This window comes from Leptosomus discolor, chromosome 17, assembly GCF_034619465.1.
Source record: "Leptosomus discolor isolate bLepDis1 chromosome 17, bLepDis1.hap2, whole genome shotgun sequence".
Lineage (NCBI taxonomy): Eukaryota > Metazoa > Chordata > Aves > Leptosomiformes > Leptosomidae > Leptosomus > Leptosomus discolor.
In genome coordinates this window covers 18,244,982-18,268,617 of record NC_141407.1, presented here as the reverse complement: position 1 = coordinate 18,268,617, position 23,636 = coordinate 18,244,982, and the positions used below count along the sequence as shown (strand labels likewise).

The 23,636-nt window shown below is 63.6% G+C and overlaps 3 protein-coding genes across 5 annotated transcripts; 1 reads left to right on the top strand and 2 right to left on the bottom strand.

Annotated features, from left to right (window-relative positions):
- Positions 1-384: 384 nt before the first annotated feature.
- On the bottom strand, positions 385-1,110 carry LOC147414261 (E3 ubiquitin-protein ligase RNF182-like). The gene has a single exon (XM_086474919.1). The coding sequence runs from the start codon at positions 1,108-1,110 to the stop codon at positions 385-387; it is 726 nt and encodes a 241-aa protein (XP_086331045.1).
- A 4,096-nt stretch (positions 1,111-5,206) lies between these two features.
- PCIF1 (phosphorylated CTD interacting factor 1) lies at positions 5,207-16,357 on the bottom strand. Of its 3 annotated transcripts, XM_086474644.1 has the most exons (17): positions 16,319-16,337; positions 15,351-15,492; positions 13,353-13,491; positions 13,033-13,157; positions 12,450-12,587; positions 11,904-12,034; positions 11,511-11,665; positions 11,129-11,276; positions 10,855-10,938; positions 9,986-10,085; positions 9,616-9,778; positions 8,523-8,695; positions 7,983-8,069; positions 7,284-7,468; positions 6,730-6,823; positions 6,347-6,522; positions 5,207-5,540 (listed from the first exon to the last, which is right to left on the bottom strand). In XM_086474644.1, the coding sequence occupies exons 3-17, from the start codon at positions 13,474-13,476 to the stop codon at positions 5,285-5,287; spliced, it is 2,139 nt and encodes a 712-aa protein (XP_086330770.1). In that variant the 5' UTR covers positions 13,477-13,491; positions 15,351-15,492; positions 16,319-16,337; the 3' UTR covers positions 5,207-5,284. The 3 variants fall into 3 exon arrangements, with proteins under 3 accessions (XP_086330770.1, XP_086330771.1, XP_086330769.1); XM_086474645.1 differs by lacking the exon at positions 15,351-15,492 and having other exon boundaries at positions 16,319-16,357; XM_086474643.1 differs by lacking the exon at positions 16,319-16,337 and having other exon boundaries at positions 15,351-16,000.
- A 2,667-nt stretch (positions 16,358-19,024) lies between these two features.
- PLTP (phospholipid transfer protein) lies at positions 19,025-23,260 on the top strand. The gene is made up of 16 exons (XM_086474742.1): positions 19,025-19,032; positions 19,750-19,865; positions 20,067-20,166; positions 20,247-20,375; positions 20,535-20,690; positions 20,884-20,947; positions 21,071-21,134; positions 21,250-21,341; positions 21,480-21,656; positions 21,815-21,874; positions 21,976-22,137; positions 22,356-22,423; positions 22,506-22,548; positions 22,685-22,748; positions 22,833-22,909; positions 23,023-23,260. The coding sequence occupies exons 2-16, from the start codon at positions 19,757-19,759 to the stop codon at positions 23,161-23,163; spliced, it is 1,506 nt and encodes a 501-aa protein (XP_086330868.1). The 5' UTR covers positions 19,025-19,032; positions 19,750-19,756; the 3' UTR covers positions 23,164-23,260.
- Positions 23,261-23,636: the final 376 nt, after the last annotated feature.

The following is a 23,636-nucleotide window of genomic DNA, read 5'->3' as shown; positions in this document are numbered from 1 at the left end:
GCCGAGCACTCACACTTCCTAGGTTGGGATTAGCCGCCCGGCTGCTGCTTTGCTCTTGGCCCAGCTTCTGCTCTTTGTCTGCTGTGGAGGAGGAGAAGGAGGATGACAAGGAGGAGGATGACGACGAGGAGGATGAGGAGCTGAGGGTCCGGCCCAAATGCTTGTAGGCTGCAACGAGCTCCTGCAGCCGCTCCGGCGTGGGCTCCCACTTGGCAAAGCCCGCGCTGTTCTGCAAGGGAAGGCAACAGGCTCTGAGCATCTCCCTGTGGCCCAGGCAGACCTCCACGCTGTGGGTCAGCCGTGGTCAGGGAACACCTGTACCCCAAGGGACAACACTCCAAGGCGCCCAAAGCCTCCCTGGCGCAGGCACAGGGATTGGCGGAGTCAGGAGTGAGGGAACCCGAAGACCTCCCGGCACAGACACTGGCAGAGGCTGTAGACGATGCAGAGGAGGAGGGTGGAGGGCACGAGGCTGACGAGGACGATGCCCAGGCTGTGGTGCTCGATGAGCAGGAGGTAGATGCCGAAGGGCAGCGAGCTGAAGTAGAGGAGGCAGAGGACTCCCAGGATGAAGCGGGGGACGGCTCGCCACCCCCAGGAGCGGCACTTCTGCCCAGGGCCATGGCAGGGCAGCGCGCCCAGGCTGGCGGGGCGGTACAGCCGCACCACCTCCAGCCCACCCAGGCCCTCCGGCGGGGCCACGTCCTCCGGCACCTCCAGGATGGTGACGACCAGGCAGTCGGGGCCAGCTGTGGGCTCCAGCACGCTGGGGCAGAGGAGGACCTCGGGGGACCGGGTAGGACCCCGCTTCTTGGCCCGCTCACGGCCTGTCAGCAGTGCCAGCGCCTCACCGTCGTCCTGCAGCCGCTGCACGTCCCCACCGGGCACCGGGCTGTGCCGGCGGCAGAAGGGGCAGCGGAGCTGGCGGGGCGACGCGTCCCCCAAGGCCACCATCTTGCGCAGGCACTTGGCGCAGAGGCGGTGGCCGCAGCGGAGCAGCTTGGGTCGGCGGGCGCGGGCATCGTAGCGGCTGTAGCAGATCTTGCACTCCAGCTCGGGGGCCGCAAGTGCCATCATCTGAGGCCCCCGCTCGCCGTCCTGCTGGGCCATGCTCCCGGCGGGCTGGCTGGGGGCTGGGGGGAGAGGGAAGCCGCTGTCAGCGAGGGCTCGGGGGCAGGTTCCCGGGCCCTGCTGCACCCCAGGGGCAGGGTCCTGGTCAGCCCCTCGGGTCCGTGGCAGAGTGGGGCCGGGGGAGCAGGGCACCAGCAGCAGCCCCCTCGCAGGGCTGGTGCAGCCCGGCTCTGGCTACCGGCGGGTGCCACCATCGCTGGCACTCACCCCCGAACCGGCCTTTGTGCCAGGGCGGGAGGGAGACGCCTTCCCCAAGGGCCGGGGCTGGCTGCGGCGTGGGGACCCCGGTCCCGGGTGCAGCTTGTCCCCCCGCGGGCCTGCGGGTTCCCCGGGCGGGGCCGGCTGCGGGCACCGGGCTCTGCCGGCTGCGGGGACCCCCTGCCCAGACCCCCCCCTGTCCACGCCCCGCCACCCCTCCCCCCCCCCCCCCCCCCCCGCCGGTACCTGCGCTCCGCGCCGGGGCTCCCGGGCGGGAGGCGGCCGGGGGTCGGTCCCCGGCGCTGCGGCCCCGTCGGCGGAGCCAGGCCGGGTGCCGGCTGCGGGGGGGGGCCCCATGGAGCGGCGTGGGGCGCGCTGCCCGCCGCGCTGCGGAGGCCGCCTTGGCGCAGGGGCTGCCGGCATCCTCCGCGGCGTTGGCCTGGCAACGCCGGCGGGAGGAGGATGCTCGGCCGGGGCCGGGGCCGTGCGGAGCCCCGGTGGGGCAGGGTCAGGCCCACCCCCGCCGCAGGACACCCCCCCCTCGCCCGCAGGGGTCGGTGGGGAGGGTCGGTGCGGCTGCCCGCAGCCTCGCTGCCCCTTCGGTCCCGGGCAGCTCTGAGGATGCTCCTTCCCTGCCGGGGGGGGGCTGCAGGCGGTGGTCCCTGCGGTCCTGCAGCGCCCGGCCCCGGGGAAAGGGTGGCCGCAAAGCAGGGTCCTGAGAGTCCCCCCGGACCCTCTGCACTTCCCTGGCCTGGGAACGGGCGGCTCCTGCCCGGCAGGGGGGAGAGAAACTGCTTCAGGCATGAAGTGCCCAGCGGGGAGGGCTCTGCACACCCGTCCCGGAGCCCAGATGTGCAGAGAAACGCTCGACGCTACCAGCACGCCCCCGGCCCCCTCACCCCACTCCCGCACCCCAGGGAGTCAGGGCCGGGGGCACTTGGGGGCCGCAGCACTTGCCAGGCGCAGGCTGGGCACGGCAGAGCCCTCGGCACAGCCTTCTCCCCAGCCCGTGCCGAATCCCCCCGCCCCAGCTGCAGCCCTCACAGGGGTGTTTCCAGCAGCCCCGAGGGGCAGCAGGCAGAGACCCCCGGCTGCCCGGGGCTGAGGGCAGGTTAGCAGCGCCGATTCCTCCCCGGCACGGAGAAGCCAAACCTCCCTCCCTGGCTACTGGGCAGGACAGCGGCAGCGACCACTCGCCACGGGCGGCAGCGCTTGCGGGGGTGACAGCGGGGACCCCACGCAGCAACGGCCAAGCCAGGGACACACCTGAGCCCAGGGGCTACCAGGAGTTTCCAACCCCTTGTCAGTGACAGGGTCACTTCTTGCTGTGCTCAGCCCCCTCGGGGCACAGGACGGGATGTCTGTTCCTGTTAACAAGAAAATTAAGGGTTTTTTCCTCAGTGCAGGGCTCTGCTCTATTTGCTGAGCTCTGTGAACCGCCCAGGTAATTACTGTTGACACCCTGACAAGCGCAGTGCTGGGCAGCAGCTCCAACCCGCACCAGAGCAGCCCCTCGGGCTGGAGCACCCAGAGCAGACCTTAGCGAGGGGCCTTCTAGTTCCAGCTGTCGGGGTTTGGCAGAGTCTGAAAGAGCACACGCGTGTGCCAGGGGACCAGGCAACACCCAGCTCCCGGTGCGAACACTGACCTCGTGCCTGCCCCCCACCATTCCCAGCTGTGTCCCCCGGCTGCTCCCCCCACTTCCCCAGCCCCTTGCACGGCTCGACCCGACCTCGGTCACCCGCCTTGGCTTCACCCTTGGCACAGGCTGGGACGGGCAGTGAGCGGTGCTGGGGGATGGCCAGGCCGAGCGTCTGGGTGGGAAGAGGCACACCCTGGTGCCAGGCCGATGAGGGTGCTCTGTACCAGGGGGTCTCGCTGCCTCGAGGATGGGGCAGCTCAGTCCTGTGAGCAGAACCTGTTCCTTGCCCCAGCCATGCGCCTCTAGACCCTCCACCAGCTCTCGCTTTGTCCCTGCGCTCCTCCGGCACCAGAGCCCACAGCCCGCTGCTGCCAGGGCTCGGCTCCCGGCTCGGCTCCCAGCGTGCTCCGGCTCAGGACCCGTCCCTTTCGCTTGTCCCAGAGAAGCGCCGGAGATGGCAGCACCCGTGAAACCCACCCTGGCCAACCTGATGCTCCCCTTCTGCCGCTCCTTGCTTTGTCCGGAGGAACAAGATATTCTAGAGGAAACCAGGCCGTGGGGCTTCTTGGCCACTGATGTCCCATCGCCCCTGCGAGACCACGGCAACTAAACACCCACGAGGTAAGTGGCCATCACGGGAGGGAGCGAGGCGAAGGACTCTGTGAGGACAGGCTGACCAAGGAGTGGGTTTGCTGGCACTTCCCAGTGCCAGGGGGCCTCTGGTCACCTCATTTCAGGTGACTGCCTGCTGCGGCTCAAAATAAAAGGAAAAAAAGGGCTTTACAAACTGCTCCTTTCACTGCCGGAGTTCCCAGCTGTCCGGAGAGCCGTTAAAGGACGTCACTGACCTCATCTCTGCTGTCGGAAGCATCCCTGGAGAGCTGCAGACACCGGGAGCAGGCAGCGCGTGGGGCCGGGCTGTTCCTGCCCGCGGCAGAACCGGGCAGCGCCGCCAGCACCACACGGACCCAGGGCCCAGGGCGCTCCCTCAGCTCCCGGCTTTTCACTAACAGACTCCATGACCCCTTTGGTCTGCGCCGAGCAAGGCAACCCCGCGAGGCCGTGGGACCACGGGCTTCCAGGCAATGCCAACCTGCCACACGGCTGCGCCGGGGCCTCCCCGAGCGAGCTGGGGGGCAAAGGGCTGCCGCAGCGCCGGGGGGAGATGCCCTGAGAAGCCCTGGCTTGTTCTGCCCCAGAAAGGCCGAGGGCGACTGCAGCGCCTGCACTGCTGGGAGGGAAAGCTGAACTCCTCACCGTAGCGGCAGGCAACGAGCCGAGGTGGAAGGGGGTGGGTTGCTCTAGGGGGTTCCCTCTGGTCATTTGGAAAAAAAATTCACCGGGAGGCACCGCGGCACGACACGGGTCAGCCGCCAGATAGTTCTGAAGAAACCCCATTTTTCTACCTTTCAGCCGGACGGAGGCGAGGGCAGGGGGCGACTGCAGGCCCCAGGCCGACAGAGGAGGAAAGGCACGGACACGGGGCAGAGCTGTATGCTGGTTTTTAATGTTCCTAAGAACTAGGAAACGGAAATCAAAAATAGACTTTGCTCTTCTTGATAAAAGTAATAAAATGGTTAGCGGTGTTAAATTAATCCTTACAAAACAAAACCCAAGGAGGTTAAATAAAGCCCGGAGGCTCCGCATAAAAACCACAACGACTACAAAACAGCTGCAAAGACGTCTTTTCACACCAAAGAAACTCCTCTCCTCCGCTCCTCCCCGGTACGGTACACAGCGTCGGCGAACACGGGACTCACACGTGGGAAAGAAACACGGATGCGATGGGAGCAGCCCTGCGAGGAGCGCGGGCGCCACGGACAGAACTATTTACACTATGGACACGGAGCTGTGCTGGTGCCAGCGCGGCCGCGGGAGCCCCCGGGCTCTGCCCGTCCCTCTCCTGCCGGCGCCGGGCTGCGGCCAGCTGCCGGGGCCCCCCCAGCTGCGGCGCTGGGCGCCGAGCGCTCGCCCTCGCCATCCGTCCCTCCATCTGTCCCGCCGTCTTGTCGCCCGTGTGCGCGACCCAGCTCTGGCCGCCCCTTCCCTGGGCGCTCCGGCGTCGCAGGGGCTGCCTGCTCCTCCTGCCGCGCCGCGCCGGGCTCCCCTGTCCTCCGGCGAGGGCCGTGGCCGAGCCTCCTCGCCCCGCTGCTGGCGGGGGCGGCGTGCAGTTCGCAGGGGAAAGCGGGTGCCGCGGAGCTGCTGCGCAAGAGTCCCCCGGGCCGGAGCCGCGCAGCCAGCAGTCTCTCCGCCGCCCCGGCAAGCCTCCTGGGGGCCGCCGGCGCCTCCCCTGCTGTCTCGCACCTCTGCGCCTTAGTTGGGATTAGTCTCCCGGCTGCTGCTTTGCTCCCGGCCCAGCTCCCGCTCTTTGTCTGCTGTGGAGGAGGAGGAGGAGGAGGAGGATGACGAGGAGGAGGAGGACGAGGAGCTGAGGGTCCGGCCTGAATGCTTGTAGGCTGCAACCAGCTCCTGCAGCCGCTCCGGCGTGGGCTCCCACTTGGCAAAGCCCGGGCTGTTCTGCAGGAAGAGGACGGCCGTGTTGTGCACGGCCTTGTAGTACATCTCCTCTCTGCAAGGGAAGACGACAGGGGTCAGCAGCTCCCCGGGCCCCCCTGCCCCACGGCACACAACTGCCACCCAGACCCTCGTCCCAGCACCCGCCCCTCCTCTTCCTGCGTGTCGTGTTCGAGACGAGAACTCGTCTCTGTCCTTTCCTCTCCCTGTTCTGAGGAGAAGAGCGGGCAGAGCGCAGTGCCAGGCATTCCTGAGTCAAGGCAGAGGCTCGCCAGCTTTCAGAGAAGCACTGATGCTGTGCAGCCAGGCAGCTCCACCAGCAGGTGCACCGGGACGTGGCTGTCCCCAAAGAAGGGGACTCATCACGGCCAGGCACCATCTTAACCAGGTAGGAAGAACTCAAGTGTTTAAGCACTTACTGCTTCACCAAGTCGTCCCTTATACAGCGGACCAAGGCCAGCTTGCACCGCCGAGGACCAAAACCTGCCCCTGCTTCTGCTTCCCCCCGAGCGACACCGCGTTCCTGCGGTGTTGGGCAGCCCAGGAAACGCAGCTCGGCAGCTCACAGGCCCGAGGGCTGGCAGAGGGGGACGGACGCTCACTGCGGCCCCGCATGCAGGACCTGCTCAGGCTGGACTTGTGCCCGAGGGACACGCCACTCCCAAGCTCTTTCTTTGCTAAACAGCTCAGCGGTCGTTATATGGACGTGACAGTCCCAACATGCTGTATGCCCATCTTAAAACCCAGGGCAATTACAGGCTGCGCTTTCCTTGCCCACTCCCTACTTCCCACTGATTTCAGCCTCGGGTAGGACATTCCTGTCACACGGCTTTCCCAGAAGGACCCCAGAAACAGGCCTACTTTTTGCAGACATGCTGAGACCCGCTGCGGTATTCGTGATCAAAGGCTGGCAGGATGAGCTGGTGCCGCTTGAACTTGCTCTGCTCCATGCGGGTCAGGGCTGGGGTAGGAGGGTCCCGCCACTCGGGGATGAAGACGATGAAGGAGAGAGGCTCACTGGAGTTCTCCAGCAGTTTCTAGTTCAACAAGAAAACGAACAGTCTCAGCGCTGGCTGAGCAACGACTAACGAGGCCTACGGAAAGGGAACGCTTCTGCTTCCAGAGCGGTGCCGCTGCACTGTCCTCTGCCTCCTGCACCACAGCCCTGCTGGGAGGGGGCGGGGGCAGAAGAGGACTGACTGCGGAGCCCCATTCGGAACAGCTCCACGGGTGGGCAAACGTACCTCAAAGTGAGAGACCATGGCATCCATCAGCTCCTCACAGAACGGAGGATTTGCCTCAAAAGAGCCACTGATAGGGAAGAAATCCAGGCACGGGCTGGAGGAAAAAGGCAGAGATCCCTATCAGAGTGGCTAAAATTCTAACTGTCACACCTTAAACGTCACCCGTTTCTTCAGAAAAGGCAGGTCCTGCTCAGAAAGCCTCAGTGCCCAGCGGTGCAGGGCCTGCCGCTGCTCACAGCGCGACTGCTCTGTGGGGACACGCTCCCCCTGTAGTCACCGACGGTGACGGCTGAGGGCCCAGGTCCCTCTTCCTCAGAGGAAGGGCAGGCGCGGGCAGCCTCCAGGGACCGGAGCCCCCTGACCAGAGTAGCAGCTCACTCCAGCCGGCTTCACAGCCCGTCAGCGACCACCCGCTGCCTTCAGACAGGCCAGCAGTCCCCACCCTTCCAAGCCACCCCACGCCACCGGCTGCCACCCCGCACACACACACACACACACGTTGGCCCATCTCGAGCCACCGCCCACGCAGAAAAGCACTGGAACGTAAGACTCACCCCCTGGATCCGAAATACCCGTCTGTATCCAAGAAGGCCGAACAGTACTGTTTAAAATAGCAATTCAGGGGCGAGGCAAAGCATTCAAAACTCACTCCAAAGAGCTTGTGGAGGGCTTCGAAGACGTGCACGGGAAGTGCCCCCTGCAGACCAGTTCCTTCGTACAGACCCACACCGAACATCATCTGAGGAGAGCAAACCCCGGTGAGCCGTGCCTGCACTCGCTGTTCCTGCTGTCCTCCTGTCCCTCCACTGACCACGGACCCAGGGCCACACGTCCATGCACCCACTCCGCTAGGGACGCAGGGCCCCCTCGTCCTTTCTCAAATTCGTGTAGGTCCCCTGCGTGTACCCAAGAATGCTCTTTAGATATTTCATCCAACTCAGGCCCCACAAACCAACTGTCAGTTCGCACGTATACCCCCCATGAACCTTCAGCTGGGCCTCAGAGTCAAGAACTACTGAGGGTTTCTTTCACAAAGATTTATCTCTACCCGCCCGCGGTCTCCTGGCAAGATCACAACTGCTCCCCAGACCGCAGTCCTACCTCAGAACACCGGGAGCAGGCAATGGACCCAGTTTGAGCCCTGTTTTGCCTCAGACCCCCAGAGCTGTGGACCCCCCCAGGAGCAAAGCCAAGTCCAGTTCCCCACCACGATCAAGGCTTTCTGATGTGCAGCAACTGCGACGAGACGGTACCTGATATCGACGGAGAAGGCACCAAACCCTGGGCAGAAACTTTTCAAAGCCAGAGTCGTCAATGCAACTGTACCGATAGAGAAGCCACTGGAAGGGAAAGCCCAGGCGTCACACGCAGAGCGCCAGCAGAGCTGAGGCGGCGCCCGGACGGAGGGAGGCCGGCCAACGGCGGGAGCAGCTGGGCTCTGCACGGGGGCTCCTCACACCGGCTTTCACCGCGCGACCGAACCGCGAGCTCCTGACCAGCAGGAACGAACGTGGCGCGGGCTGCCCCGCGGCGAGGGCGGCCGCTTGTGCGGCACAGCGCGCACCCCGAGCGCACGTGCGACACCTCATCAGCGCTCCCAGATGGAGCCCGACCCCGGCTAAGGCAGAAGTAGCTGTCCTCCCTGCTGCTGCTAGCGGGGCAGCGTCCGACAGCCCCCGCCAGGTCAGCTCGCCACCCCTCTGCAGCCCCTCCTCTCGGGGCACAACGGGAAACGAAACCTCCCACCGAAGGGCGGTCTGTGAGGAGTGCCCGGACTGGCAGCCAGCCCTTACCAGCTTGCTGAAGTAGTTGCGGCTCACTTTCACCATCTCCCCCTTGTACCGCACACATGCCACGTTGTTCTCCATGTGCATTTCCACGCTGGGGAGCGGTGGGGAGGGGATGGCCAGTCTCACTGGGTAACAGTACACGAGCCTGTCCTGGACTTCAGGAGCTTCTATCTCAGCTACGGAGAGTAACGAGAAAGCCAGCCCGTCAGAATCCATGGAGGTGCGGGACACACCTTCCGTCCACCTCCAAACATGCAGCGACAGGAGGGGGGCTAAAGAGCAGCGCGCTCCCTCCAAAAACACTCTGGTGGTCCTTCACGGATCTTGCACACAGCTACCGAGGTTCAGAGCTGATTCCCCAAATTAATTCCATCACCCACTGCCAGAGCACACAGAGGACCCATTTCACAGATTTCTCCACCTCTAGCACAGCAGACCTGTTGACTGCACACAACCATCCCAGCATCGCGAGGCATGTTCCAGACGAGTAAAACGCTTTTCTTGTTGCTACTGTTATTATTTCAGGCTGCCCCAAATTCATCCAAAGCACAGTAAACACTCGCAAGCTGTCAGGAGCAGGAGGCAAAGGAATCTTCCTGCCACCTTGTGGTTACCCATCACAGACAGCAGCTTAGCCTCGGCTACAGCGGGAGGAGAGAGCTCACGGGAAAAATCAGTTGGAAAGAATCGTGAATTCAACCGGGTGGGAAGACAAGGCACTCTGAACCCAAGAAATGTGGCAAAGGAGGATACAGGGATGAGAGAGCACCCAGCACTAGGAAGGGGGTTGTCAGCTGTCCCCAGGAATCGCGCGGTCAGCTCCTGACAAGCTACTCAGTCCTGACCAACCAGACATTCATGCGACCTGACGCTACGGCCGGCAGCAGGACCTGATGGCAGACACCTTCCCACCGCGCAGGCACCCCGTGACTCTGTCAGCTAGGACCTACGCTGGTCTGGCTATTTCTGACCCATCGAGTTCAGCCCCTGGGGCTTCGAGCAGCCCGCCCGCCAGCCACCGCGACGGGAACGGGGACAGGCCAGCGCGCGGCCCCCGCGGCACCGCAGCCCTCAGCTCCCCAGCGCCACGGCGTACCAGGTATATTGTTCTCTTTGAGTATGGCAAGATGCTTCTCCCGGATCCGCTTGACGTACTCAAGGGATATGTAGTAAATCTTACTGCAGATGCCTTCCACGGAGTCCTTTGCTGCGGCAGACACGTGGGGCCCACACTGCTTGCGTAAGTGCTCCAGGCGGTCCTGCGGAACCAGGGAACCAGGGAGTCCCGTACCCACCCCCCGTCGGACTCCCCCCAGGGCCGCGGAGGCTCCGTGCCGCTGTCGCTCCCGTCTCACGAAGCAAAGGAAAGCAACCGCAGCCTCCCCCCCGCGGGGCCTTTCCCTGGCCCCAGCGCGCCCCCGTCCTGCCCCAGGCTCCCTGCGCTCAGCCGGGCAGGGGACACTGACCATGTAGTCCTCCTTCGAGGCAGAATGGTCCCGTCGCAGCCAGCTGAAGGTGTCCTCCACGTTCCACTTCACCACCTTCCTGCTGTCTGGTGAAGCGCTCCTGCACAGAAGGGAGAAGCAAAATTTAACCCTCAGCTGCACGGCGATATATTCCATCCCACCACAGCGGCTTTCTGTCGGTGGGGAACGCAGCTGCCGACACCTCCTCCAGGCCCTACCCCGTCAGTCCCCTCCAGGCCCTACCCTGGAAAGTGCTTCCAGACATCTGCACGGCCAGGGACTGCCACGCTCTCTCCAAACACAGCACAGCTGTCTGCTGTCCTCTCGGCCACACGAGAGGCAGACCAACTGTTCATCTATCACGGAAACGGTCCGGTTTGATCTTGCCTCTCGTTTTCAAACGCAGCCACTGCTGGGAGCTTGTGACTCAGACAACTACTCCGCTAACAAGCCTGTCATTTCCCCCGCAAGGCTATCTTCCTCAATTCTGTCCTGGGGCAGAACTTGTCAGAAAAATCACACATGGTAGAACAAAACACCGCCCTAAGCCTGCTGCTCTTCAACAGCAGTGAGTGCCCAAGCACTCTGTTTTTTTCCCAGAGATAAATGACAGAAGACGTTCCATGCCCGGTATTTCACAGATTCTCACTTTTCTCTGCACACATTCACCTCCCCACTGTCAGGCTTTGCTGTCACATTACTACCAAAAGATGCCTCCAGCACCACTGTTTTTCTTCTTACATTCCTAACCCTGCTTTCCCTCAGAGACGACCAACACCGAATACGGTGGGATGCAGCAGCCCCTTCCGGAAGTCCCTGTAATGCTTCTCTCTTTCCTGAACGTGACGGCTCTGAAGAGGAACTCCCACCTGGACTCAATCAGCCGTTTGGCAGCCTCAGCATACTTGAAGAGCAGCCTCTTGGCTTCCTCCCGGAACTTGATTCTGGATAACCTGAGGAACGTTTAAATTCACACGCGTCAGTCCCACCGCGGCCAGGCCCCGTCCCCACGCTGGGCACCGCCAGCACCCCACCACTTCTCCGGCGGAAGCGAAACACAAAGCACAGAACCGCGGCAGCCAAATCGCCGGACCAGGCGAACACAAACACACCCCAGCGAGGTGCCCCGTCTCTGAACAGTACCTGATGGGAATGTCATTCATGATCTCTCTGAACATGGAAGGAGACACTACTGGCTCGCAGTCACTCGGTAAGAGAGGATCTGTCCCTTTATCAACCACCTTCCTCTCCAACATCCAGCGATTAAAGGACTCCCTTGGGGGGTCAATCCCTGGAGAAGCACAGAGCAAGGGTCCAATCAATACGATAAAGAGATGCCCAGAAGCTCTGATAAGGGTCATCACACTGGAGTTCTGCCTAATGAGTTCACAACCAACAACGCCACAGAGAGTATAACCGTCACAAAAAGAGTTCACAAGGACAAGGCAGACACAAACCAGAAGGAAGAACGCCCCAGTACTGCAGGACTGGTAAGACAAACGAGGGGAGCCCAACAGAAACTTACCTTCTCGCTGCTGGCAGAGCTCACGATAATGCTGCCGCAGCTTGAGAATGAGCTGGGATCGAAGCAGCTCCACCTCGGGGTGAGGAGAAAGCACTTCAGAGGGTGCTCTCTGCTTAATCACCGCATTCGTCTGAATATCCAGGTCCCAATACACTCTATGGCAGAAGCAAACGCCATCAGGATGGCCAGATCATTGGCTAATTATCAAATATTACTTCTAAAGACGCTTCCTTGGGCTGTTTCACCAGCCAGGAAACCGAACTATCAAGACTCCTTGCAAAGAGGCAGGGGGGTGTTACATCCCTCAGGGTCTTTTTCAAAGATGTCTGGAAACTCAGGTGGGTCTAATCCACCACCCAGAAAAGAACGTAAGACAAACGGGAGACAACTCACTCAGTTGGTCGCAAAAGAGCTGCCTGCTGTTTATCTTCCGGTGAAACACACCATGCCTTCAACACAGAGGTTCCTGGAATACTGGGAGAGCTGGGGACTGGCTGAGCAGCTGGGTTCCCTGGGGCATCCACCTGGGCAGGTACAAGACGAATTACTGCCCCGCAGAGACGGGTGAAGGGGAAGCAGCCCGCTACCCCTAACGATCCTGCACCAGGACGCCACTCGGGACAGCCCGGGAATCGCTGCAGCACAGTTTGCCTCCTGTTGGACGCGCAAGGCACCATGTTTCCCAGTGGGAACCTGTTATCTCCCCACTCCCATTCTCCACCTCTGGCTATAAGTGAGAAACGACAGCTTGGCAGGACCCAAGCCTGCTTCCACTTTTGTACTTTCTGGGTGTCAGCTGTCACAGCCTGAGTCACCCCAGGGTGGCCTGACCTTGCAGTTCAAAAAAAACCCCAAACAAACAGGTCCAAGCTCCAGAGCCCCAAGGTTTCAGTTTAAACAACATCCTTAAGTCTATTTGCTTCACAGCACCAGACCCACCTTAGGCTTTTTAATACTGTTGCCGCTCGGTGGAACCTCCTCAGAGAATCTCCTCTTCCTCTGCTTGCTCTCCACAGACGTATCTATCATCCCACCTTCCAGTGGCATCGGGGCCGCATTCAGTCCCAGGGGATCTGACTGCAAGCATCCAAACAACAACAGCACTCGTTGGTTCATCAGCTGCCACTGCAGAGTCCCAAACGAAGGCCATAAGCCCTCCTGACTTCCCATTCCACTGCCCCAGGCACACATGGATGGACACAAGGACACCAATACTAGCAGAAAACTAAAAAATTCTCTTCTAGACCTGTCTGTATGCTTTTTTTGTTTTTAAGACTTAGATATCTGAGAGAAATGCAACATGACTTCCCCGGTCGAGAGCTCTCTGAGCAGCGCACTACACCTGCAGCAGCACAGCTTGCGCGTGCGCCTGAAGGAGGAACACTTCATCAGAACCAAGCCAGATGGCGGGAAGTAGAGAAGACCCTCCCACACGTGTCACCTGAAGTCCACAAGACCCCAGCATCCGCCCCTGCAGAACGTCCCAGTATCGGCACAGCCCCTCGAGACAAGTGCTACTTACAATGACATCGTGCTGCCCCAAGACAGGCATTTCCCACAGAGACTGGTTAGTGAAGCGGTTGAAGTAGTAAGGGCGATTCTCCCGCTTGCTCCAGCACTTCTCCCAGCCAGCCTGCACCAGCTCATCTGAGAAGACAAGGAGAGAGTCAGGAGCGGAGCCGTCCTGAACAAAAGCCCTGCCCTCCAGGTCCCCATTACTGCCACAGCACGCTCTGAAGCACACATCACCCCAGCCTCCCTCAGCGGCCTCCCTTCACCTTCCCTCCCTACCAGGGCCCCGCAGAACGCTGTGCTGGGCCTTCCCGAACGCAGGGCCAGTACCTGGCAGGTCCTGCACCAGTCGCATCGGTTTGGGGGAGCTGGGCTGGTTCTGGTTGGAGGTGCCAGGTGAGTGACTCATGAGAGACGCTTCCTCCGCAGGGCTTCCGTGATTCTCATTGGCCATTTCTCAGCAACCGCACTAGAAAAAAACAGACACAAAATCCGTGTTGCAGCAGGAGAGATCCCAGATCCACTTGGCCCTCTCAGCTGTAGCACTACACGTTCATTCTGACAATAAAACAGGGTTCGAACCAGTACGCACAAAACAGTACCTAAGCCCTCAAAAACACCTGTTACCCCAGATACAACTAGCCACGAGGAATGCTGAGCTCTATATGCATCAGCCAGGGCGTTCGTAAGGCCAGCATTCAAAATACTCACTTTTCAGCTAGATCTCTCCTAAGAGTGTAGCGTCTGGTCCCACACATCAGGACTGAGAGCATAAAAAATAAAGTACACGCCTCTGTGAACATGTACCACCTTCTGCCATGCTAATCCTACTGGCCATATCTGACCTGCTGTCCTCAGAGACAGTTTAAATCAACATTTACACACACATAACCCCACATAATTTAAACAAAAGGCTTTTATTAAAAAACTTCTGCTATATACAATACCCTAGTGCTTCACTAGTAACGACTTCTGTGGTTCAGAGAACCACGGGCTACGAGTTGGGAACTCCTGAATAATTTTCCTCAGTACGTCCCTGAGCCCAGATGAGCTGCAAGGCCTCAGCCAGGCCCTTTAGGCCCTCTGTACTTCTTCATCTGCATAACAACGGTTATGCAAAAGAAGGTCTGTTGAAACAATAAAGCTCCTCTTAATCATAATTGAACGTTGCCAGCTGGAGAGAAACAGCCAGGCTTTTCCTCTTAGTCACCGTTCTTCGCCCTGGGGCAGTTTCTGAAACAGCACCGCAGATCGCTGCTCTCTGGCAGCCCTAAATACAGCGGCAATGAACTGGGGGGAAACAAGGCATTTTAAATAATCTACCTCAGCTACTTAACTCTGCTCAGGCCTCTGGAGACACCCTACACAACCCCAAAGCTCGGGCCAGAGCAGCACAACCTTGTACACAGAGGGTGTTTTTTGACCGAACGGCGCAGCAGCCCCAGGAGCAGGCTCCCTCGTGGATCACCGCATCAGTAACAACTCCAGTTTGGTTTGCAGGCAGAGTTATTCGGATTTATTCCCCTCTGCTCCCCTTCCTGTCCACAACACTCTGCCGGCTGTTTCAGAAGAGCAGAATGGCAGGAGCCAACGGTGATGGAGAGTTAGCAGGCACCAGCCACGTTGTCTACAGCACTGGCTGTGGAATCAGCGTGACGTGGGCCAGGGCTGAGGGACTTGACCCTTTCAGCCTTTCAGATGTTCCCATCCTTCTAACCAGGACAGGCAAGGAAAGGTGCGGGGCACCGCAGAAACCTGGAGTTTCGGTTTGTGCTCAGAACTAGGCAGGTAACAACTGAGCCCACAGGCGAAAGCTCCTGTTAGAGCCAACGCCACCAAGGACCTTTCGTCGCCTCAGCAGCGAGCGTTGTGCAAGGTTTGTTTACTCACGCTTCCTCCTGAACCCCGACCCCGCCGTGTCCTCTACAGCCTCTTCAGCGAGCCCCGGAACGCGGCGGGGTCAGCCCAGCCACGGCAGCACCTCCAGCTGGTGAGGGGCCGTCCGTGCCAGGAAGCACTCCGGAGCCTGAGGGACCCCAGGGCTGCAAGGCAGGAGCCTCATCAGGCAGCACGGCAGGTGCAGAACTTTCCAAGGACGTGTTTAGCCCTTCCTCCCTTCAACTAAAAGCTTACTGGCATGTGCACTCGCTGATGGCTCCTGTACGTTGCACAGACAGCTCGTTATAACGAACCGGTCCGTGCTGACGGGACCAGACCTCCCAGAGCGAGCCCAGGGTGTATTTCAAGAGGTCCCAGAGCACTGGCTATCGAGATCTTGCCAGGCTGGACAGCACACACCATCTGCAGCAACTTTTCCATGTTTTTCACCTGATCGTTACAAACAGCTGTCAAATCGGGTTCACTGGTGTTGCCTTCTCCCATTTATGGATAAACCAGAATGGCAGAAGCAGACAAGAAGCTTTATCCTTCGACAGCGTTGACAAGTATTACATCCAAGTACCCTTGAGGTCTGGGAAAAGGAAAAAAAATCAAGCTAACAGGAATCCTGACAGAAGCAACTCTTGCTTTTATGAACTAGCATTGGGACTTAGGCAGTGAAAGGGATCCAGAGTGAGCACTTTATGGTGATTACGGTATTGTTTTTATACACCGCGGCAACGCATACAGTACTTCACAGACACAGTAGAACACTGTCCCTGCCCAGAGAGCTTACAACCTAGGAGCAGCAGCACAACCAGAGAGACCACAGCGAGGGAAGAAGACACAAAGCAAAGAAGTACAGCAAGCAGGATCGTTATTCGTTTCTATTTCACCGAGGCAGGATTTTACACAAGACAACAGCAGATGCAGACAATGGAGAGCAGCCGCAGCCCCCCGGGACACAGCAAGGTTCTTCCTCACCCCAGAACCACGGCTGTCTCAGGAGGCTGGAAGCCAGGCCACCGCCTCCTTCCATCGGTACTTCTCCCCTTCCCGAGAGCCGGCCCTTGCGCGGGGCCAGGCGGGAGTGGGGCTGAGCCGAGCGCGGAGCTCCCGAGGCAGCGCGCACACGTGCGGTGAGCGCGCTGGGGACCGAGGGACCGTGCCTGCCGCGGGACGGAACGCTGCCGGGCAGCGCGGAGGCAGCTCCCGGGGCTGCCCTCCCAGAGGCGGTGACGGGACGGAGCTCCTCGTCGCGGCGGGCCGGGACCGGCGGGCAGCCACGGGCGCCGGGGCCCAGCGAGTGCGGAGCGGAGGCGGCGACAACTCTGCAGGCTGGACGGGAGGAGTCCGGGGGCACGGCCTAAGCGGGGCGGAAGCCGGGCGGCCCCACGCCCGAGCAGGCGAGTACTTACGGTGGCGGGCTGCCTGGCGGGACGCGTGGCCGTCGCTCCGTGCTGGCCGCTGGCGCGCCGGGGCCGCATCCTCAGAGCGGGGCGTCCCGCGCCTGGCCCGCGGGGGCCGCTGCGGAGACAGGAGCCCGTTACGGCGCCGCGGGGGAGGAGCCGCCGGGGCGCGCGCAGGCGCGGCGGCGGGAGCGCGGCGCCCGGCGCAGCCGGGGCGGGCGCGGTGGCGGCGGCTGCGCTCTAAGATGGCGGCCGCAGGCCTGCGCCGCCTCTCTGCCGCCGCCCGCCCCGCCGCCGCCCGGCCCCTCCTCCTCCCCCAGCGCACGCCCCGGCCGCGCGGGAGCGCCGCTTACCTGAGCGTGAGGTCGGGGGCTGTAGGCACCGGGCACCGCTGCGTCTCCCGCCACCGCCCCACCTCCGCCTCGCCCGCCCCACCGCCGCCATCTTGCGCCGGGACCGCGGGCCGCCGGCGCGCAGGCGCGGGGCCGCCCCGCCCTCGGCACTGCGCAGGCGCCGCCTCCCGGCCACGGGCCGGCGCATGCGCGCTCCCCCCGCGCCTCGGCCTGCCAGCAACGCGCCTGCGCGGAGCCTAGCCCGCGCTTTGGCGGGAGGGCGGGCGCATGCGCGGAGGGCGGGCAGCGGGCTCACCCCCCGCCTGCCCCGGCGCCATCTTTGGTGTGGCGCGGCGGCGGCCCGCCCCGTTGTGGGCACAGCCGCGGCCGCCGTCCCCGGGCGGGCCGAGCCGCCGCCGCTATTTCGGGCCGCGCAGCATGTCATTGCGGTCCGCGGTGGCCGCTGCGGGGCGGCCCTGCCCGCCCGCCGCGGGCGGTTCCTGTCCCAGGCAGGGCGAGGCCGCCGGCGGCCGCCACCAAAGAGCCTTTGAAGCGCGGCGGCGCCGGGGCGGGGCGGGCAGCCGGGCCCGAGGGCGGGGGCAGCGCATTGATGTGCCGGCGCGGGCGGTCGCCGGCGGCAGCGGCCCAGCTGGGTGTCCGCAGCGGGTTTCCGCCGCCCGGCGGCCGCTCCCCGCCGACGCCTCAGCCCGTGGGCCGGCCCTGGCCCCGGGCGCGGTTGGAGCCCCCGTGCCCGCTGGCCGGAGTCCCTCTCGGAGCACCTGCGGGCACGTTCCTGCCCTCGCCCCCGCCCGTTCGGTTGTTAGCTCGGCCCGCGGGGCCGATTGTCGGCGGGGCCGATTGTCGGCACGGCCGCGGTGGCCGTGTGCGGCGGGAAGGTTGCGCAGGTGTGTGCGGCGCTCCACGAGTAGGGCTGGGCGCTGGCGCAGAGACTGGTGGCCACGCTCCCCCACCAGCCCCTGGGATCGCTCCCTTGCCCTGAGGCCGGTGGCCGCAGATGCCCCTCTCCTGCTGCTGGCCCGTGGGCTCGGCTCGCCGGGCGGGCGTTGGCTCCTGGTCCCCGTGGAGATGGGCAGGGGCAGCCATGGGGCCCTGCGCTGCCCTTTCCCTCTGTAGCGTCCCCACTGCCCGGCTTTCCACGGGGTTTTCTGTCTTCCTGGGCAGCGGCCCGACCCGCTCGCTCTCCCAGCAGCCCTGCCCTCTGCTCCAAGAGCACCGGGGTCAGTTGAGTCAGTTAATGCTGGCAAAGCAGTTCTGGAGGGCTAAGTGCTGCGTCAGCACCAAGTCTCCCGAGTCTCCCTGTGTTGGGCGCACGAGCCCCACACAGCCCGGCTCCCCGCAGATAATCTGCAGCGCAGAGCTGGCTCAGACCAACCCCCTGTTGCATGGCCGGGGCGGGGGAGAGGAGACTCTGCAGAGGGACAAGTGAAGCCTCAGTCCTTGGAGCGAGGAGGCTCAGGCAGCCGGAGGGGGTGGTGAGGGCAGGGGCGGCCCCTCGGCTGCGCCCCCACAGCTAGCTCAGGCAGGGCCCTCGAGGGAAGAAGCCCCGGCCCTCAGAGCTGCCAGGCCTCTCTGTGACAGGGGGCTTGCAGGGGCAGGATGGAGCAGGATGGCAGCGTGGGCGCTGCTGGGCCCGCTTCGGCATGTCCCTCACGGTGCCACAGCCCTGGTGCCTGCCAGGCCGCCAGCAGCGAGCGGGGCAAGTCCAGGCAGAGAGGCACGTCCTGCAGACCCCGAGCTGCCTGGGCCGTGCCGGGGGCCTGGGCTGTCGGGAGCAGCACTGGGGATCCGGCAGCCTCGGCAGCTTCTCTGTGCGGGGCTCACGGCACGGACGGGCACGGACCAGCCTCCGTCGGTACCCCCGGCCAGGGGCCACGGGGCCTGCGTTGGGCTCCTGCCTTGGCACAGACCCGGAGCTGGCAGAGGGCGGCTGGGGGAGCTTGACACCGGTGGAGGCTCCGCAACGCAGCCTGTGGGGGCTGCCCCGACGTGACGGAGCCCTCGGGTGCCCCTCGCAGGGCTGAGCGCTGCCGGGGAGGCCCAGGGATGTGGTGTGTGGCTGTGCCTGCGGGACGCGGGGAGCTGTTTGCGGTGGGGGAGGAAGGCTGTGTGCTCAGCCCGGAGTCTGGGCGTCTGAGCAACCCACCGCCTGTGCTGGCAGCCAGCCGGGGCTCAGCGTGCCGGAGACCTGCATCCTCCCCGTCCCGCTGTCTCCTCCCAGCTGTGGGCTCACAAGGAGTGGCAGCTGGTGGGACATATAAAGGCAGGGGAGCCTCAGCCAGCTCAAAAGAAACTCCTGGAGCTACTGGTTCCCTCCCTCCTTTCATGTGATTCAGCTTCCCCACACCAGGGGAGCCGAGGACAAGCCTCACTGTAAGTACCCGAACTGAGCAGGCATTGTGTAGGCGAACCCCGGCTCCGTGCTCAGCCTCGGGGGAGGCGGCGGCGCTGGGCCCTGGGCAGGACGGTGTCCCGTCCTCTCCCTGGCAGAAAACTGGGGGAAAATGCTGTGGGGGGAGCCCTGGACCGTCCCCCCTGTCTCGCAGAGAGCTCTGTTACTGCTGGATGGGGAGGGTCCAGCCCCCGTCTCGGCCCGACGCGTGGGCAGGCAGCACATCTCCACGGGGGAGGGCTGGGGGGCAGCCCCACAGGAGAGGGCTCCCCTCTGCGGGGTGCTTGGGTTCCCCACTGCAGCAGCACACGCCTCACCCTGCAGTTTTGGGAGCAGGGTGTGCTCGGGGCGGGGTGGGACGCTGCTGGGGCCAGCAGGAGCAAGTGTTCCAGGGGTCGTGAGACCCGCAGGGTCCATGCTGGGGGCTTGTGCGCGGCACCCTGGGGTGGGAGCTGTACCACTTGTCGGCTGCTGGGCCACAGGGGTTCAGGTGACGGGGACTTGGGCAGCATCAGAGAGGGGTTTGGGGTGTGGGGAGCAGTGGATCTGTAGGGTGTTCCTCGGGGCCGTCCCCTGCCCCGGGGCTGTGAGCAGGTCGGGCAGTAGCTGCCTCCCTCCCAGGGTGGCTGGGTGTCCCCTGGGTGTCCCCCGTGTGCCCCCCCGGGCCAGCCTGGGCTGACCCTGCTCTCTGCCTCCAGGTGCGAGATGGCTGCCGGCAGCTGCCTCCTCCTCCTCCTCCTGCCCTGGCTGGTGACTGCCTTGCACAGCCCACCCGGCTGCAAGATCCGGATTACCTCCAAGGGGCTGGACCTGGGTAAGGCGCTGGACGGGAGCCTGCTCCTGGGGCCGGGGTGAGGGGCAGGTTGGGACACTGCTCCTGGGGGCTGCACCCGGGTAAGGCACTGCCTGCAGGTGGGGTGGCCGGAGAGGAGCCAGGGGGCTGGCTGGGGGGCGATGCTGCTGGGAGGGCAGCACAGCCCGGCTGCAGCCCGCCCAGGCTCGCTTTGCCTTGCAGTGAAGCAGGAGGGGCTGCGCTTCGTGGAGCAGGAGCTGCAGAACATCACGGTGTCGGACCTGCACGGCAAGGAGGGGCAGTTCCACTACAACATCAGCCAGTGAGTGCTGCCCGTTCACTGCACACACGGCTCCCTGCGTCCATCTATCCATCCGACCATCTCTGTCGCCTCCCCTGCAGGGTCAAGGTGGTAGACCTGCAGCTGGCATCTTCTGACCTGCACTTCCAGCCTCAGCAGCACCTTGTCTTCAACATCAACAATGCCTCCATCAGCCTGCGCTTCCGGAGACAGCTGCTCTATTGGTTCTTGTGAGCTACGGGCCCCCTTCCACTCCGCCGGGCACCAGCCTACCCCCCAGCTGGGCCACAGCCACTGCTTGGCCGTGCCCGCTGGATGCCATGGGTGCCTTGCTGTCCTGTAGCTGGTAGGAGCCGTGTGCTCCTCTCATCTGCTTTCCTCACTTCCAGCTATGACATCGGGTCCATCAATGCCTCTGCGGATGGCATCCACATCCACACAGTGCTGCAGCTGGCCAAGGACGAGGCTGGGCGCCTGAAGATCTCTAACACCACCTGCAACGCCTCCATCGCCAGAATGCACGCGGACTTCTCCGGCACACTCAGGTACGCCCGACCCCACCACAGCAGCTGCGTCCCTCCGCCAGGCCAGCTCTGCCTGTGCCCGGCTCCCTGACCCCCCTTTCTGCACCCTCGGGCCTTCCCCAGCCCAGCCTGTGTGCCCACACGGGGATGGAGGGACGGGGCTGGAGCCGCAGGGGGAGGCAGGCAGCCACAGAGCTGCTGTCATGTCCTGCAGGAAGGTCTACGAGTTCCTGAGCACCTTCATCGTCACGGGGATGCGCTTTCTCCTCAGCCAGCAGGTACGGCTGAGCAGAGAGGGGCGATGGAGCGCGGGGGAGACTGGCCTTGGGCAGGAGGAGGGTCCGGGTCCTTACCTAGACCTGGGAGTGATTCCCCTTTTAGCCCAGCCCCTTGCCTTTCAGATCTGCCCGTCCCTGGAGCACGCCAGCCTGGTGCTGCTGAACTCCGTGCTGGACACGGTGCCGGGTGAGTGTTGCCCTGGGGGAAGGGACAGACCCTGTTGCCATGGGGAGGGCAGAGCTGGGCACTGGGTTGCCGGGCAGCCTGCAGGCTTGGTCAGACAGCGTGTCTTCCCCGGCAGTGAGGAACTATGTGGATGAGCATGTTGGGATTGACTACTCCCTCCTGCGGGATCCAGCTGTCTCCACGGACACCCTCGACCTGGACTTCAAGGTGAACACTGGATCCTGCCCTGCCCACCCTCCCACCCTCCCCGTGGGAGTGGCTGTGCCAGCCTGCGTGCTGGGTACCACGGAGCGAGCAGGGTGAGCTGCGCCATGGCTGCAGAAACGTCTCCTGTTCTTGGCCCAGGGCATGTTCTTCCCCCGTGCAAGAGAGGACCAGGAGCTGGAGAACCACGCGGTGGAGCCGGTGATCAAGGAGACCGAGCGCATGGTCTACGCTGCCTTCTCCGAGTACTTCTTTGACTCGGCCATGCACGCGTACTTCCAGGCGGGTGTGCTGGCCATAGAGCTCCAGGGGGAGGAGGTGAGCGGGGCCGGGGCACTCGGCTATGCCCAGGCCCCCCCGGGGCCTGCTGCCAGGCGGGAGTGAGGGCTGGGCTCTGCCCGCGGAGCAGAAGAGGTTCCATCCAGCAAGCAGCTCTGCTGGGATCGACAGCAACTGCTCACGTGCCCTCCCTGCAGGTGCCCAAGGACCTGGAGGTTCTGCTGAGAGCCACCTTCTTCGGGACCATCTTCATGCTGGTGAGAGGAGCACCCGGCCGGGGCAGGGGGCACGGGGGAGCCCCTGGGGCAGAGCACAGCCCTGCCCAGCTCCCTGCCTCCGGCTCACCTGCCCTCCCCAGAGCCCCACTGTGGATGCTCCCCTGCGGCTGGTGCTGCAAGTGTCAGCTCCTCCTCGCTGCATCATCAAACCCTCGGGCACCTCCGTCTCCGTCTCTGCCTTCCTCAACATCTCGCTGGTGCCACAGGGCCGTCCCGCCGTCCAGCTCTCCAGCATGGCCATGGTGAGCGGGGGTTCGGCTGGGAGGGGTGCGCGCAGCCGGGGATCCCTATGCAGCCACCCCAGTGTGCACGGGAGGAGCGTTTCCCTCCCCGGATGGGAAGGCTCCGGCGTCCCAAAGCGGAGGGACAGCTGGGCCCGAGGAGCAGGAGGAGCCGCTGGCCCGGGCAGCTGCCTGCAACGGGCACGGCAGGGCTGCGGTTCAGCCGCCTCTCTCCCCAGGAAACAAAGCTGAGTGCCAAGGTGTTCCTGCAAGGGAAGGCGCTGCGTGTGCAGCTGGACCTGCGACGGTACGGCCCGCGCTGGGGTCCCGACGGGGCTGCGGGGAAGGTCCCCTCCGCACCCCGCTCACGGCTGCTTTCTCCCCTGCAGGTTTCGCATCTACTCCAAGCAGTCTGCGCTGGAGTCGCTCGCGGTGAGCAGCCCGGGGTGCTCCAGCCTCCCTCGCCAGCCCCCCGCCCCAGCACGGGGCAGGACACCCCTTCCAGCCCCCCAGCGCAGGCTGGTCTGCTGCCAGTGCCGCTGTGCTCACCCCGCTCCTCTCTCCCCAGCTGTTCTCGCTGCAGGCCCCGCTGAAGACCCTGCTGCAGCTCACCATCATGCCCATCATTAACGGTAGGACCCCCACCGCCTGCACAGCCGGGCTTGGGCAGGGGCCTGGTGGGTCTCCGGCTTCACTGTGTCTCTCCCTCCCTGCAGAGAGGACTAAAAAGGGGGTGCAGATCCCACTGCCGGAAGGGATGGACTTCACCAAGGAGGTGGTCACCAACCACGCGGTACGCGGCGGGATGGGGACAGCCCAGGCCCCCCCAGCAGCCGCAGGGACAGTGTCCTGCAGGGCACGGCGCAGTCACGCCCAGCCTTGTGCTGAGCCTCTTCCCCTTCGCAGGGATTCCTCACGGTGGGAGCTGATCTCCACTTCTCCAAGGGGCTGCGGGAGGTGATTGAGAAGTACCGCCCGGCCCCTACCGCCCCCACTCACCCCAGCTCATGGCCTGCAGAGCCCAGCATGGACCCCCACCAGCTCTAGCTCTTCTCCCCACTCGCTCCTTCACCCCGGACCGAGGGCAGATCCCGGGCTGGACCCGCAGACTGTAGGTAGGAAGCAGCTTCTCTGGTACCACTGGCACGTCCCGCAGGGTGCCCGTGCCCTGGTGGGTAGCAGCAAGGAGGAGACGGCCGCTCTGGGAACCCCTGCTGCACCCCTTCTCCTTACAAATAAACCACTCGACTCCAACCCGTGCGGCCTCGTTGCTTGGAGGACGTGCCCACGCCAGAGATGGGGAAGGAGGCAGCCAGCGCTGCTCCCCCGGCACACGTACTTGGGAGGGGGACACGTCTCAGAGCAACTGCACGGCCCCTGCTCTTGTGGGTGGCTCGTTTCCAGGCCTCAGTGATGCCCTGCAGAGAGGGGGGCAGAGACCACAGGCCCTGGCTCCCCAGCACGCCGTGTCGGCACTCACCTCTGCCGGATCCTCGGCGTGTAGTGGTGGTACTTGGAGA

Excerpts from the sequence above, each read along its gene's own strand:
- LOC147414261 (XM_086474919.1), bottom strand. The coding sequence starts at position 1,110 with ATGGCCCAGCAGGACGGCGAGCGGGGGCCTCAGATGATGGCACTTGCG.
- PCIF1 (XM_086474645.1), bottom strand. The coding sequence starts at position 13,476 with ATGGCCAATGAGAATCACGGAAGCCCTGCGGAGGAAGCGTCTCTCATG. Across the intron at positions 12,035-12,449 it reads ACAGTATTAAAAAGCCTAAG|GTGGATGCCCCAGGGAACCC; the intron begins GTGGGTCTGGTG and ends GTACCTGCCCAG. Across the intron at positions 5,541-6,346 it reads TCTCAGCATGTCTGCAAAAA|AGAGGAGATGTACTACAAGG; the intron begins GTAGGCCTGTTT and ends CTTCCCTTGCAG.
- PLTP (XM_086474742.1), top strand. The coding sequence starts at position 19,757 with ATGGCTGCCGGCAGCTGCCTCCTCCTCCTCCTCCTGCCCTGGCTGGTG. Across the intron at positions 21,657-21,814 it reads TAGAGCTCCAGGGGGAGGAG|GTGCCCAAGGACCTGGAGGT; the intron begins GTGAGCGGGGCC and ends CCCTCCCTGCAG. Across the intron at positions 22,910-23,022 it reads AGGTGGTCACCAACCACGCG|GGATTCCTCACGGTGGGAGC; the intron begins GTACGCGGCGGG and ends TCCCCTTCGCAG.